At 52.2% G+C, this 17072-nt stretch overlaps 1 protein-coding gene across 1 annotated transcript in view; it reads left to right on the top strand.

Annotated features, from left to right (window-relative positions):
* Positions 1 to 4996: 4996 nt before the first annotated feature.
* The window catches only part of LOC137311970 (ribonuclease inhibitor-like), a gene marked incomplete at its 5' end in the record, with an annotated part of 54022 nt that continues 41946 nt past the window's right edge, over positions 4997 to 17072 (top strand). The window contains 5 exons of the mRNA XM_067978780.1: positions 4997 to 5196; positions 6342 to 6512; positions 9163 to 9333; positions 12034 to 12204; positions 13372 to 13542. Coding sequence (XP_067834881.1) covers positions 4997 to 5196; positions 6342 to 6512; positions 9163 to 9333; positions 12034 to 12204; positions 13372 to 13542 — 884 coding nt within the window. The remainder of the gene's footprint in view (positions 5197 to 6341; positions 6513 to 9162; positions 9334 to 12033; positions 12205 to 13371; positions 13543 to 17072) is intronic.

Genomic DNA, 17072 nt, shown 5'->3' with positions numbered 1-17072 from the left:
CCTCACTCCCAATACCACTCTCTCACCCCCTCACTCCCAAACCCGCTCTCTCACCCCCTCACTCCCAATACCACTCTCTCACCCCCTCACTCCCAATACCACTCTCTCACCCCCTCACTCCCAAACCCCCTCACTCCCAATACCACTCTCTCACCCCCTCACTCCCAATACCACTCTCTCACCCCCTCACTCCCAAAACCACTCTCTCACCCCCTCACTCCCAAACCCGCTCTCTCACCCCCTCACTCCCAATACCACTCTCTCACCCCCTCACTCCCAAACCCGCTCTCTCACCCCCTCACTCTCAATACCACTCTCTCACCCCCTCACTCCCAATACCACTCTCTCACCCCCTCACTCCCAAACCCGCTCTCTCACCCCCTCATTCCCAATACCACTCCCTCACCCCCTCACTCCCAATACCATTCCCTCATCCCCTTATTCCCAATACCACTCTCTCACCACCTCACTCCCAAATCCGCTCTCTCACCCCCTCACACCCTATACCACTCTCTGACCCCCTCACTCCCAATACCACTCTCTCACCCCCTCACTCCCAATAACACTCTCTCATCCCATCACTCCCAATACCACTCTCTCACCACCTCACTCCCAATATCACTCCCTCACCCCATCACTCCCAATACTACCCTCTCACCCACTCACTCCCAAACCCGCTCACTCACCCCCTCACTCCCAATACCACTCTCTCACCCCCTCACTCCCAACACCACTCTCTCACAACCTCACTCCCTTTAACACTCTCTCAGCCCCTCACTCCCAATACCACTCTCTCACCACCTCACTCCCAATACCACTCCCTCACACCATCACTCCCAATACCACTCTCTCACCCCCTCACTCCCAAACCCGCTCACTCACCCCCTCACTCCCAATACCACTCTCTCACCCCCTCACTACCAATACCACTCTCTCACCCCCTCACTCCCAATACCACTCTCTCACCCCCTCACTCCCAATACCACTCTCTCACCCCCTCACTCCCAAACCCGCTCACTCACCCCCTCACTCCCAATACCACTCTCTCACACCCTCACTCCCAATACTACCCTCTCACCCCCTCACTCCCAAACCTGCTCACTCACCCCCTCACTCCCAATACCACTCTCTGACCCCCTCACTCCCAATACTACCCTCTCACCCCCTCACTCCCAAACCTGCTCACTCACCCCCTCACTCCCAATACCACTCTCTCACCCCCTCACTCCCAATACCACTCTCTGACCCCCTCACTCCCAATACCACTCTCTCGCCCCCTCACTCCCAATACCACTCCCTCACCCCCTCACTCCCAATACCACTCTCTCACCCCCTCACTCCCAATACCATTCCCTCACCCTCACACACCTTGAAACACTCTCTCACCCCCTCACTCCCAATACCACTCTCTCACCTCCTCACTCCCAATACCACTCTCTCACCCCCTCACTCCCAATAACACTCTCTCACCCCTTCACTCCCAATACCACTCTCTCACCCCCTCACTCCCAAAACCACTCTCTCACCACCTCACTCCCAATACCACTCTCTCACCCCCTCACTCCCAATACCATGCCCTCACCCCATCACTCCCAATACCACTCTCTCACCCCCTCACTCCCTATAACACTCTCTCACCCCCTCACTCCCAATACCACTCCCTCACCCCATCACTCCCAAACGCGCTCACTCACCCCCTCACTCCCAATACCACTCTCTCACCCCCTCACTCCCAATACCACTCTCTCACCCCCTCACTCCCAAACCCGCTCACTCACCCCCTCACTCCCAATACCACTCTCTCACCCCCTCACTCCCAATACCACTCTCTCACCACCTCACTCCCAAACCCGCTCACTCACCCCCTCACTCCCAATACCACCCGCTCACCCCCTCACTCCCTTTAACACTCTCTCACCCCCTCACTCCCAATACCGCTCTCTCAACCCCTCATTCCCAATACCACTCCCTCACCCCCTCACTCCAAATACCACTCTCTCACCCCCTCACTCCCAATACCACTCTCTCAACCCCTCACTCCCAATACCACTCTCTGTCCCCCTCACTCCCAATACCACTCTCTCACCCCCTCACTCCCAATACCACTCCCTCACCCCCTCACTCCCAATACCATTCCCTCACCCCCTCACTCCCAATACCGCTCTCTCACCCCCTCACTCCCAATACCACTCTCTCACCCCCTCACTCCCAATACCACTCTCTCACCCCCTCACTCCCTATAACACTCTCTCACCCCCTCACTCCCAATACCACTCCCTCACCCCATCACTCCCAATACCATTCTCTCACCCCCTCACTCCCAATACCACTCCCTCACCACCTCACTCCCAATACCACTCCTTCACCGCCTCACTCCCAATACCGCTCTCTCACCCCCTCACTCCCAATACCACTCTCTCACCCCCTCACTCCCAATACCACTCTCTCACCCCCTCACTCCCAATACCACTCCCTCACCCCCTCACTCCCAATACCACTCCCTCACCCCATCAATCCCAACACCACTCTCTCACCCCCTCACTCCCAAACCCGCTCTCTCACCCCCTCACTCCCAATACCGCTCTCTCACCCCCTCACTCCCAATACCACTCCCTCACCCCCTCACTCCCAATACCACTCCCTCACCCCATCAATCCCAACACCACTCTCTCACCCCCTCACTCCCAAACCCGCTCTCTCACCCCCTCACTCCCAATACCACTCCCTCACCCCATCAATCCCAACACCACTCTCTCACCCCCTCACTCCCAAACCCGCTCTCTCACCCCCTCACTCCCAATACCGCTCTCTCACCCCCTCACTCCTCAATACCACTCTCTCACCCCCTCACTCCCAATACCACTCTCTCACCCCATCAATCCCAACACCACTCTCTCACGCCCTCACTCCCAAACCCCCTCACTCCCAATACCGCTCCCTCACCCCATCAATCCCAACACCACTCTCTCACCCCCTCACTCCTCAATACCACTCTCTCACCCCCTCACTCCCAATACTGCTCTCTCACCTCCTCACTCCCAATACCATTCCCTCACCCCATCACTCCCAATACCACTCTCTCACCCCCTTACTCCCAAAACCACTCTCTCACCACGTCACTCCCAATACCACTCTCTCACCCCCTCACTCCCAAAACCACTCTCTCACCACGTCACTCCCAATACCACACTCTCACCCCCCTCACTCCCAATTCCAATCTCTCAACCTCTCACTCCCAATACCACTCTCTCACACCCTCACACCCAATGCCACTCTCTCACCACCTAACTCCCAATACCACTCTCTCACCCCCTCACTCCCAATACCACTCTCTCACACCCTCACACCCAATGCCACTCTCTCACCACCTAACTCCCAATACCACTCTCTCACCCCCTCACTCCCAATACCACTCTCTCACCCCCTCACTCCCAATACCACTCCCTCACCCCATCACTCCCAATACCACTTTCTCACCCCCCCTCACTCCCAATACCACTCTCTCACCCCCCTCACTCCCAATATCACTCTCTCACCCCCCCTCACTCCCAATACCACTCTCTCACCCCCTCACTCCCAATACCACTCTCTCACCCCCTCACTCCCTATAACACTCTCTCAGCCCCTCAATCCCTACAAAACTCTGTCACTCCCTCACTCCTTGTAACACTCATCCCCTCGCTCCCTATAACACTCTCTCACCCCCTCACTCCCGATAAAAATCTCACACCCCCCCTCACTCCCTATAACACTCTCTCACCTCTCACTCCCTGTAACACTCCCTCACTCCCCATAACACTCTCTCACCCCCTCACTCCCGATAACACTCTCCCAGCCCCCTCACTCCCAATAACAAACCCTTGTTCCCCATACATTTGGGAATCGGGGGAAAACTCTCCAGTGGCTGGAGTCACATCTAGCACAAAGGAAGATGGTAGTGGTTGTTGGAGGCCAATCATCTCAGCCCCAGGACATTGCTGCAGGAGTTCCTCAGGGCAGTGTCCTCGGCCCAACCATCTTCAGCTGCTTCATCAATGACCTTCCCTCCGTCATGAGGTCAGAAATGGGGATGTTCGCTGATGATTGCACAGTGTTCAGTTCCATTCGCAACCCCTCAGATAATGAAGCAGTCCGAGCCCGCATGCAGCAAGACCTGGACAACATCCAGGCTTGGGCTCATAAGTGGCAAGTAACATTCGCGCCAGACAAGTGCCAAGCAATGACCATCTCCAACAAGGGAGAGTCTAACCACCTCCCCTTGACATTCAAAGGCATTACCATCGCCGAATCCCCCACCATCAACATCCTGGGGGTCACCATTGACCAGAAACTTAACTGGACCAGCCATATAAATACTGTGGCTACGAGAGCAGGTCAGAGGCTGGGTATTCTGCGGCGAGTGACTCACCTCCTGACTCCCCAAAGCCTTTCCACCATCTACAAGGCACAAGTCAGGAGTGTGATGGAATACACTCCACTTGCCTGGACGAGTGCAGCTCCAACAACACTCAAGAAGCTCGACACCATCCAGGATAAAGCAGCCCGCTTGACTGGCACCCCATCCACCACCCTAAACATTCACTCCCTTCACCACCGGCGCACTGTGGCTGCAGTGTGGACCATCCACAGGATGCACTGCAGCAACTCACCAAGGCTTCTTCGACAGCACCTCCCAAACCCGCGACCTCTACCACCTAGAAGGACAAGAGCAGCAGGCGCATGGGAACAACACCACCTGCACGTTCCCCTCCAAGTCACACACCATCCCGACTTGGAAATATATCGGCCGTTCCTTCATCGTCGCTGGGTCAAAATCCTGGAACTCCCTTCCTAACAGCACTGTGGGAGAACCGTCACCACACGGACTGCAGCGGTTCAAGAAGGCGGCTCACCACCACCTTCTCAAGGGCAATTAGGAATGGGCAATAAATGCCGGCCTCGCCAGCGACGCCCACATCCCGTGAACGAATAAAATGAAAATATTTGCCCCCTGACCCTTGACTCCTGTCTGTCTGGTGTTTCCAGGTTGTGCGGTAATCGTCTGACGGACAGTTGCTGCGAGGAGCTGGCGTCCGTGATCTCTGCAAACCCCCGATTGGCCAGCCTGGATCTGGGGAACAACGAGTTGACCGACTGCGGCCTGGCCTCTTTATACACACAACTGGGCAAGAGAGAGTGTCGACTGGAGAGACTGGGGTAAGGAGCAACACACAGTGGGTGCGGAAAGTTGCGAGGGGCAGGGGAGAGCGGGGGCGTGGGTCTCTGGGCCTGATATCTCCTCTCCTCACCCTCTCTGGGTCAAACTCAGCTCCCCATCCTCTGAAAAATCGGATGGTCCCAGGCCCGAGATTCCTTGGATTCAGAGAATCATAGAATCATAGAAGTTTACAACATGGAAACAGGCCCTTCGGCCCAACATGTCCATGTCGCCCAGTTTATACCACTAAGCTGGTCCCAATTGACTGCACTTGGCCCATATCCCTCTATACCCATCTTACCCATGGAACTGTCCAAATGCTTTTTAAAAGACAAAATTGTACCCGCCTCTACTACTGCCTCTGGCAGCTCGTTCCAGACACTCACCACCCTTTGAGTGAAAAAATTGCCCCTCTGGACCCTTTTGTATCTCTCCCCTCTCACCTTAAATCTATGTCCCCTCGTTATAGACTCCCCTACCTTTGGGAAAAGATTTTGACTATCTACCTTATCTATGCCCCTCATTATTTTATAGACTTCTATAAGATCCCCCCTTAACCTCCTACTCTCCAGGGAAAAAAGTCCCAATCTATCTAACCTCTCCCTATAAGTCAAACCATCAAGTCCCAGTAGCATCCGAGTAAATCTTTTCTGCACTCTTTCTAGTTTAATAATATCCTTTCTATAATAGGGTGACCAGAACTGTACACAGTATTCCAAGTGTGGCCTTACTAATGTCCTGTACAACTTCAACAAGACATCCCAACTCCTGCATTCAATGTTCTGACCAATGAAACCAAGCATGCCGAATGCCTTCTTCACCACCCTATCCACCTGTGACTCCACTTTCAAGGAGCTATGAACCTGTACTCCTAGATATCTTTGTTCTATAACTCTCCCCAACGCCCTACCATTAACGGAGTAGGTCCTGGCCCGATTCGATCTACCAAAATGCATCACCTCACATTTATCTAAATTAAACTCCATCTGCCATTCATCGGCCCACTGGCCCAATTTATCAAGATCTCGTTGGGGCTTCAGAGTTCAGCATCAGAAACTCTCACATTGAGAAATGACGGAACAGCTTTCTCTGCTTTGCTTGGGTCAAAGAGCCTGGAGCTGATGTTTCTTTAATTTTTGTACAGGTTGAGAAATAACCAGCTCACCAGCGAATCAGGCCAAATACTGGCCTCTGGGATTGCAGCGAGCTGGACCTTGACCCATTTGGACCTCAATGACAATTCGCTGGAAGATTCTGGGCTGTCCCACCTCTACCCGATCCTGGGGAATCCCAACTGTAAGATCCAGGTCCTCAAGTGAGTGAAAGAGTCCGAAACTTTGAGTGGGGAGGGAAGGAGTCCCACAGTTTGGAGACTGAGGGTGGGGAGGAGCCCCACAGTTTGGAGACTGAGGGAGGGGAGGAGTCCCAGAGTTTGGAGACTGAGGGAGGGGAGGATTCCCACAGTTTGGAGACTGAGGGAGGGGAGGAGTCGCAGAGTTTGGAGACTGAGGGAGGGGAGGAGTCCCAAAGTTTGGAGACTGAGGGAGGGGAGGAGTCCCAAAGTTTGGAGACTGAGGGAGGGGAGGAGTCCCACAGTTTGGAGACTGAGGGAGGGGAGGAGTCCCACAATTTGGAGACTGAGGGAGGGGAGGAGTCCCAAAGTTTGGAGACTGAGGGAGGGGAGGAGTCCCAAAGTTTGGAGACTGAGGGAGGGGAGGAGTCCCACAGTTTGGAGACTGAGGGAGGGGAGGAGTCCCACAGTTTGGAGACTGAGGGAGGGGAGGAGTCCCACAGTTTGGAGACTGAGGGAGGGGAGGAGTCCCACAGTTTGGAGACTGAGGGTGGGGAGGAGTCCCACAGTTTGGAGACTGAGGGAGGGGAGAAGTCCCACAGTTTGGAGAGTGAGGGAGGGGAGGAGTCCCACAGTTTGGAGACTGAGGGAGGGGAGGAGTCCCACAGTTTGGAGAGTGAGGGAGGGGAGGAGACCCACAGTCTGGAGACTGAGGGAGTGGTGGAGTCCCACAGTTTGGAGACTGAGGGAGGGGAGGAGTCCCACAGTTTGGAGAGTGAGGGAGGGGAGGAGTCCCACAGTTTGGAGAGTGAGGGAGGGGAGGAGTCCCACAGTTTGGAGACTGAGGGAGGGGAGGAGTCCCACAGTTTGGAGAGTGAGGGAGGGGAGGAGTCCCACAGTTTGGAGAGTGAGGGAGGGGAGGAGTCCCACAGTTTGGAGAGTGAGGGAGGGGAGGAGTCCCACAGTTTGGAGACTGAGGGAGGGGAGCAGTCCCACAGTTTGGAGAGTGAGGGAGGGGAGGAGTCCCACAGTTTGGAGACTGAGGGAGGGGAGGAGTCCCACAGTTTGGAGACTGAGGGAGGGGAGGAGTCCCACAGTTTGGAGAGTGAGGGAGGGGAGGAGTCCCACAGTTTGGAGACTGAGGGAGGGGAGGAGTCCCACAGTTTGGAGAGTGAGGGAAGGGAGGAGTCCCACAGTTTGGAGAGTGAGGGAGGGGAGGAGTCCCACAGTTTGGAGACTGAGGGAGGGGAGGAGTCCCACAGTTTGGAGACTGAGGGTGGGGAGGAGTCCCACAGTTTGGAGACTGAGGGAGGGGAGAAGTCCCACAGTTTGGAGAGTGAGGGAGGGGAGGAGTCCCACAGTTTGGAGACTGAGGGAGGGGAGGAGTCCCACAGTTTGGAGAGTGAGGGAGGGGAGGAGTCCCACAGTTTGGAGACGGAGGGAGGGGAGGAGTCCCACAGTTTGGAGAGTGAGGGAGGGGAGGAGTCCCACAGTTTGGAGACTGAGGGAGTGGTGGAGTCCCACAGTTTGGAGAGTGAGGGAGGGGAGGAGTCCCACAGTTTGGAGACTGAGGGAGGGGAGGAGTCCCACAGTTTGGAGACTGAGGGAGGGGAGGAGTCCCACAGTTTGGAGACTGAGGGTGGGGAGGAGTCCCACAGTTTGGAGACTGAGGGAGGGGAGGAGTCCCACAGTTTGGAGACTGAGGGAGGGGAGGAGTCCCACAGTTTGGAGACTGAGGGAGGGGAGGAGTCCCACAGTTTGGAGACTGAGGGAGGGGAGGAGTCCCACAGTTTGGAGACTGAGGGAGGGGAGGAGTCCCACAGTTTGGAGACTGAGGGAGGGGAGGAGTCCCATAGTTTGGAGACTGAGGGAGGGGAGGAGTCGCACAGTTTGGAGACTGAGGGAGGGGAGGAGTCGCACAGTTTGGAGACTGAGGGAGGGGAGGAGTCCCACAGTTTGGAGACTGAGGGAGGGGAGGAGTCCCATAGTTTGGAGACTGAGGGAGGGGAGGAGTCGCACAGTTTGGAGACTGAGGGAGGGGAGGAGTCCCATAGTTTGGAGACTGAGGGAGGGGAGGAGTCCCAAAGTTTGGAGACTGAGGGAGGGGAGGAGTCCCACAGTTTGGAGACTGAGGGAGGGGAGGAGTCCCACAGTTTGGAGAGTGAGGGAGGGGAGAAGTCCCACAGTTTGGAGACTGAGGGAGGGGAGGAGTCCCACAGTTTGGAGAGTGAGGGAGGGGAGGAGTCCCACAGTTTGGAGACTGAGGGAGGGGAGGAGTCCCACAGTTTGGAGACTGAGGGAGGGGAGGAGTCCAACAGTTTGGAGACTGAGGGAGGGGAGGAGTCCCACAGTTTGGAGAGGAGACTGAGGGAGGGGAGGAGACACAGAGTTTGAAGAGTGTACACGGGCTGTGGGAGGAGATTAAATGGGTGGGGAGAGTCCATGATAGGGGAGAGTGTACATGGGCTGTGGGAGGAGATTAAATGGGTGGGGAGAGTCCATGATAGGGGAGAGTCTACATGGGCTGTGGGAGGAGATTAAATGGGTGGGGAGAGTCCATGATAGGGGAGAGTGTCGACGGGCTGTGGGAGGACTGACTAAGGTGTCTCACACATACCTCTTACCTTATGTTCCACTCTCTCCTCTCTCCTCCTGTCTCCTTCACCTGCCACAGGCTGGAATCCAATAATTTGACCGCTGGGTGCTGTGAGGGCCTAGCCTCGGCTCTCAGCCAGCACTGGACGGTGAGGGATCTTCACCTCAACTTTAACACCTTTCAGGACTCAGGTTTGGAGAGTCTCCTGGGAAAAATGGTGAACCCAGCCTGTCACCTGCACACACTGAGGTAAGTTATGGGCCAGTCAAACAGCAACTCCCATTAATACAGCCCCTTTATCTTAGTCAAACGTCCCAGGGTGCTTCACAGGAGCGATTATCAAGTTAAATTTGACACCGAGCCACGTGAGGAGATATTGGGACAGGTGACCAAAAGCTCGGTCAAAGAGGGAGGTTTTAAGGAGCGTCTTAAAGGAGGAGAGAGAGAGGGGGAGAGGTTTAGGGAGGGAATTCCAGAGCTTCGGGCCCAGGCAGCTGAAGGCACGGCCGCCAATGGTGGAGCGATTAAAATCGAGGCCAGAATTGGATGAACGCAGAGATCTCGGAGGGTTGTAGGGGCTGGAGGAGGTTACAGAGATAGGGAGGGGGCGAGGGCCATGGAGGGATTCGAACAGGAGGATGAGAATTGTAGGGGCTGGAGGAGGTTACAGAGATAGGGAGGGGGCGAGGGCCATGGAGGGATTTGAACAGGAGGATGAGAATTGTAGGGGCTGGAGGAGGTTACAGAGATAGGGAGGGGGGGCGAGGGCCATGGAGGGATTTGAACAGGAGGATGAGAATTGTAGGGGCTGGAGGAGGTTACAGAGATAGGGAGGGGGCGAGGGCCATGGAGGGATTTGAACAGGAGGATGAGAATTGTAGGGCTGGAGGAGGTTACAGGGACAATATCCAAGCTTGGGCTGATAAGTGGCAAGTAACATTCGCGCCAGACAAGTGCCAGGCAATGACCATCTCCAACAAGAGAGAGTCTAACCACCTCCCCTTGACATTCAACGGCATTACCATCACCGAATCCCCCACCATCAACATCTTGGGGGGTCACCATTGACCAGAAACTTAACTGGACCAGCCGTATAAATACTGTGGCTACGAGAGCAGGTCAGAGGCTGGGTATTCTGCAGCGAGTGACTCACCTCCTGACTCCCCAAAGCCTTTCCACCATCTACAAGGCACAAGTCAGGAGTGTGATGGAATACTCTCCACTTGCCTGGATGAGTGCAGCTCCAACAACACTCAAGAAGCTCGACACCATCCAGGACAAAGCAGCCCGCTTGATTGGCACCCCATCCACCACCCTAAACATTCACTCCCTTCACCACCGGCGCACAGTGGCTGCAGTGTGTACCATCCACAGGATGCACTGCAGCAACTCGCCAAGGCTTCTTCGACAGCACCTCCCAAACCCACGACCTCTACCACCTGGAAGGACAAGAGCAGCAGGCACATGGGAACTACACCACCTGCACGTTCCCCTCCGAGTCACACACCATCCCGACTTGGAAATATATCGGCCGTTCCTTCATCGTCGCTGGGTCAAAATCCTGGAACTCCCTTCCTAACAGCACTGTGGGAGAACCGTCACCACACGGACTGCAGCGGTTCAAGAAGGCGGCTCACCACCACCTTCTCAAGGGCAATTAGGGATGGGCAATAAATGCCGGCCTCGCCAGTGATGCCCACATCCCATGAACGAATAAAAAAAAAGATACGGATGGGGGCGAGGGGTGAACGGGACTCGGTGTGAGTTAGGATACGGGGGGGGGTGAGGGGTGAACGGGACTCGGTGTGAGTTAGGATACGGGGGGTGAGGGGTGAACGGGACTCAGTGTGAGTTAGGATACGGGGGGTGAGGGGTGAACGGGACTCGGTGTGAGTTAGGATACGGGGGGTGAGGGGTGAACGGGACTCGGTGTGAGTTAGGATACGGGGGGGTGAGAGGTGAACGGGACTCGGTGTGAGTTAGGATACGGGGGGTGAGGGGTGAACGGGACTCGGTGTGAGTTAGGATACGGGGGGGTGAGAGGTGAACGGGACTCGGTGTGAGTTAGGATACGGGGGGGTGAGGGGTGAACGGGACTCGGTGTGAGTTAGGATACGGGGGGGTGAGGGGTGAACGGGACTCGGTGTGAGTTAGGATACGGGGGGTGAGGGGTGAACGGGACTCGGTGTGAGTTAGGATACGGGGGGGTGAGGGGTGAACGGGACTCGGTGTGAGTTAGGATACGGGGGGGGTGAGGGGTGAACGGGACTCGGTGTGAGTTAGGATACGGGGGGTGAGGGGTGAACGGGACTCGGTGTGAGTTAGGATACGGGGGGGTGAGGGGTGAACGGGACTCGGTGTGAGTTAGGATACGGGGGGGTGAGGGGTGAACGGGACTCGGTGTGAGTTAGGATACGGGGGGGGTGAGGGGTGAACGGGACTCGGTGTGAGTTAGGATACGGGGGGTGAGGGGTGAACGGGACTCGGTGTGAGTTAGGATACGGGGGGTGAGGGGTGAACGGGACTCGGTGTGAGTTAGGATACGGGGGGGTGAGGGGTGAACGGGACTCGGTGTGAGTTAGGATACGGGGGGTGAGGGGTGAACGGGACTCGGTGTGAGTTAGGATACGGGGGGGTGAGGGGTGAACGGGACTCGGTGTGAGTTAGGATACGGGGGGTGAGGGGTGAACGGGACTCGGTGTGAGTTAGGATACGGGGGGGTGAGGGGTGAACGGGACTCGGTGTGAGTTAGGATACGGGGGGGTGAGGGGTGAACGGGACTCGGTGTGAGTTAGGATACGGGGGGGTGAGGGGTGAACGGGACTCGGTGTGAGTTAGGATACGGGGGGTGAGGGGTGAATGGGATTCGGTATCGATCCCCGATGGGTTTTTTATGTCTTTGGTGTTGTCTGAGTCCATGAACTCTGGGCGTGTGACCTCTCCTTGCAGGTTGAGTGACACAAATTTGACATCTCGTTCGGGCTCCGCTCTCGCTGACGCCCTCCGTTCGAACCCTGACCTCAACTGGCTTGACATCAGCAACAATGACCTGGGCAACGACGGGGCGGAGATGGTCTTCAAAGCTCTGGCCGAGCCCAAATGTCAGATCGAGAAACTCTGGTGAGTCGGTGAAAGATCCAGCTCAAAGAGGGAGAGGAACGTAGGCTGAGGTCCTCTCCCCTCCCTCACCCTCCAAACTGTGGGACTCCTCCCCTCCCTCAGTCTCCAAACTGTGGGACTCCTCCCCACCCTCAGTCTCCAAACTGTGGGATTCCTCCCCTCCCTCAGTCTCCAAACTGTGGGATTCCTCCCCTCCCTCAGTCTCCAAACTGTGGGATTCCTCCCCTCCCTCAGTCTCCGAACTGTGGGATTCCTCCCCTCCCTCAGTCTCCAAACTGTGGGACTCCTCCCCTCCCTCCGTCTCCAAACTGTGGGACTCCTCCCCTCCCTCACCCTCCAAACTGTGGGACTCCTCCCCTCCCTCAGTCTCCAAACTGTGGGACTCCTCCCCACCCTCAGTCTCCAAACTGTGGGATTCCTCCCCTCCCTCAGTCTCCAAACTGTGGGATTCCTCCCCTCCCTCAGTCTCCAAACTGTGGGATTCCTCCCCTCCCTCAGTCTCCGAACTGTGGGATTCCTCCCCTCCCTCAGTCTCCAAACTGTGGGACTCCTCCCCTCCCTCCGTCTCCAAACTGTGGGACTCCTCCCCTCCCTCAGTCTCCAAACTGTGGGACTCCTCCCCTCCCTCAGTCTCCAAACTGTGGGACTCCTCCCCTCCCTCAGTCTCCAAACTGTGGGACACCTCCCCTCCCTCAGTCTCCAAACTGTGTGACTCCTCCCCTCCCTCAGTCTCTAAATTGTGGGACTCCTCCCCTCCCTCAGTCTCCAAACTGTGGGACACCTCCCCTCCCTCAGTCTCCAAACTGTGGGACTCCTCCCCTCCCTTAGTCTCCAAACTGTGGGACTCCTCCCCTCCCTCGGTCTCCAAACTGTGTGACTCCTTCCCCCCTCAGTCTCCAAACTGTGTGAATCCTCCCCTCCCTCAGTCTCCACACTGTGGGACTCCACCCTTCCCTCAATCTCCAAACTCTGGGACTCCTCCCATCAGTCTTCCTGCCCTCATTTTCTCCCCCCTACAACTAACAGGCGATGGACCCCCCACCCTCACGATTGACCCTCTTTCCGATCCCGCTGGTGTCCAATTCTGTTTGGCCTTCTCCTCTCCCTGCAGCCATCATCTGGGCCTCCTGATAGTAGCTTACCCGTTCTGCCTGTCCCTCTCCGCAGGCTACAGTCGACCTCCCTGACGTGGGCCTCTTGTGAAGCCCTTGCCAACTTCCTCCGAGTGACACACACCTTGACGATGCTCTTCCTGAAGGATAACAAGATTGGAGACCAAGGGGTGAAGATTTTCTCCAGCGCACTGAAGGAATCGTATTGTCAGCTACAGGCTCTGAGGTAGGATTAGGAATGTGAACGTAATCATGACACAGAAGGAGGCCATTTGGCCCGTCGTGCCTGTGTCTTTGAAGGAGCTATCCACTCAGACCCTCCCCCTCCAACTTCCCTCTTTCCCCCGTAACCCTATGAATTTTTCCCCTTCGAGTATTTATCCGATTCCCTTTTGAAAGTTATTATTGAATCTGCTCCCTCCGCCCTTTCAGGCAGTGAATTCCAGATCATCACAACTCGCTGCGTAAAATAATGTCTCCTCATCTCCCCCTCTAACTCTTTTCCCGATCACCTTAAATCTGTGTCCTCTGGTTACCGACCCTCCTGCCACTGGATACAGTTTCTCCTTATTTACTCCATCAAAAACCCTATAAGTTGGACCCTCTCCATTAAACCTCCCCTTTAGCTTCTCTGGTCTAAAGGAGAACAATCCCAGCTCCTCCAGTCTCTCCACATAACTGAAGTCCCTCATCCCTGGTACCATTCCAGTAAATCTCCTCTGCACCCTCTCTAAGGCCTTCACATCTTTCCTAAAGTGTGAGGCCCAGAATTGGACCCAATACTCCAACTGGGGCTGAACCAGTGTTTTATAAATCCTCACCATGATTTACTCGTTCTTATACTTGAAGAGGGTGCAGGGGAAATTTACCAGAATGGTAAATATTCTAAATGCAATTGGAAATATAATTGAAAAGGAAGAATTCAAAGGACTACAGGGAAAAAGCAGAGGAGGGGGAATTAATTGGATGGCTCGTTCAAAGAGATGGCACAAACATGATGGGATGAATGGACACCTTTATGTCCATTACATTCAGGATCATGGGATCATAGAACTATTGGATCATTGGAAAATAGGATCAGGGGAAAATAATGATCCAATGATCCAACGATCCAATGATCCAATGATCCAATGACACAATGATTCAATGACGAATGATTCAATTATCCAGTGATCCAATGATCCAATGATTCAATGACCAAATGATCCAATGATCCAATGATTCAATGATTCATTGATCCTAAGATTCAATGATCCAATGACCCAATGACCCAATGACCCAATGATCCAATGACACAATGATCCAATGATCCAATGATTCAATGATTCAAAGATCCAATGACCCAATGATCCAATGATTCAATGATCCAATGATTCAATGCCCCAATGATCCAACGATCTAATGACTCAATGATCCAATGATACAATGAATCAATGATCCAGTGATTCAATGACCACTGAATCAAAGATGCAATGATCCAATGATCCCATGACCCAATAATCCAATGACACAATGAGTCAATGACCCAATGATCCAATGACCATTGAATCAAAGATGCAATGATCCAAACCCATGACCCAATGATCCAATGATTCAATGATCCAATGACCAAATGATCCAATGATCCAATGACCCAATGATCAAATCATCCAATGATTCAATGTTCCAATGACCCAATAATCAAATGATCCAATGATACAATGATTCAAATATCCAATGATTCAATGATTCAATGACCCAATGATTCAATGATTCAATGATCCAATGATTCAATGAGCCAATGAGTCAATGACCCAATGATACAATGATACAATGAATCAATGATCCAATAACCAATGATTCAATGATCCAATGATCCAATGATCCCAAGATCCAATGATTCAATAATCCAGTGATTCAATAATCCAATGATCCAATGATCCAATAATCCAATGATTCAATGATTCAATTATCCAGTGATCCAATGAATCAATCATCCAATGATGCAATGATTCAATGATACACTGATCCAATGACCCAATGATACAATGATCCAATTATTCAATGATCCAATGACCCAATGATACAATGATTCAATGACGAATGATCCAATGATTCAATGATTCAATGATCGAATGGTCCAATGGTGCATTGATCCAATGATTTAATTATCCAATTATTCAATCATTCAATGATTCAATGATTCAATGATCCAATGATTCAATAATCCAACTAATCAATGATCCAATGATTCAATGATGCAATGATTCAATGATTCAATGATCCAATGGCCCAATGATCAAATGATTCAATGACCAAATGATCCAATGATCCAATGACCAAATGATTCAATGATCCAATAACCCAATGATCAAATGATTCAATGACCAAATGATCCAATGATCCAATGACCCAATGATCAAATGATTCAATGATTCAATGATACAATGATCCAATGATTCAATAATCCAATGATTCAATGATCCAATGATTCAATGATCCAAAGATACAATGATCCAATGATTCAATGACCAAATGATCCAATGATCCAATGACCCAATGATCAAATGATTCAATGATTCAATGATACAATGATCCAATGATTCAATGATCCATAACCCAATGATCAAATGATTCAATGACCAAATGATCCAATGATCCAATGACCCAATGATCAAATGATTCAATGATTCAATGATACAATGATCCAATGATTCAATAATCCAATGATTCAATGATCCAATGATTCAATGATCCAAAGATACAATGATCCAATGATTCAATGACCAAATGATCCAATGATCCAATGACCCAATGATCAAATGATTCAATGATTCAATGATACAATGATCCAATGATTCAATAATCCAATGATTCAATGATCCAATGATTCAATGATCCAAAGATACAATGATCCAATGATTCAATGACCAAATGATCCAATAACACAATGATTCAATGATTCAATGATCCAATGACCCAATGATCCAATGATTCAATGATTCATTGATCCTAAGATTCAATGATCCAATGACCCAATGATCCAATGATTCAATGACCCAATGATCCAATGACCCAATGATCCAATGACCCAATGATCCAATGATTCAATGATTCATTGATCCTAAGATTCAATGATCCAATGACCCAATGATCCAATGATTCAACGACCCAATGATCCAATGACCCAATGATCCAATGACACAATGATCCAATGATACAATAAATCAATGATCGAATGATTCAATGATCCAATGATACAATGATACAATGAATCAATGATCCAATGACCAATGATCCAATGATCCAATGATACAATGATACAATAAATCAATGATCCAATGATCCAATGATTCAATGTTCCAATTATTCAATGATCCAATGATTCAATGTTCCAATTATTCAATAATTCTATGATCCAATGATTCAATGATTCAATGTCCTAATGATTCAATAATTCTATGATCCAATGATCCAATGAATCATTGGCCCAATGATCCACTGATACAACGACCATTGAATCAAAGATGCAATGATCCAATGATCCCATGACCCAATGATCCAATGACACAATGATCCAATGATCCAATGATTCAATGATTCAATGACCAAATGATCCAATGATCCAATGATTCAATGATTCATTGATCCTAAGATTCAATGATCCAATGACCCAATGACCCAATGATCCAATGACACAATGATCCAATGATCCAATGATTCAATGATTCAAAGATCCAATGACCCAATGATCCAATGATTCAATGATCCAATGAT

This window comes from Heptranchias perlo, unplaced genomic scaffold, assembly GCF_035084215.1.
Source record: "Heptranchias perlo isolate sHepPer1 unplaced genomic scaffold, sHepPer1.hap1 HAP1_SCAFFOLD_385, whole genome shotgun sequence".
Taxonomy (NCBI): Eukaryota; Metazoa; Chordata; class Chondrichthyes; order Hexanchiformes; family Hexanchidae; genus Heptranchias; species Heptranchias perlo.
Note: the sequence above shows the minus strand (reverse complement) of the source record. Positions and strands in the feature narration are given on the sequence as shown.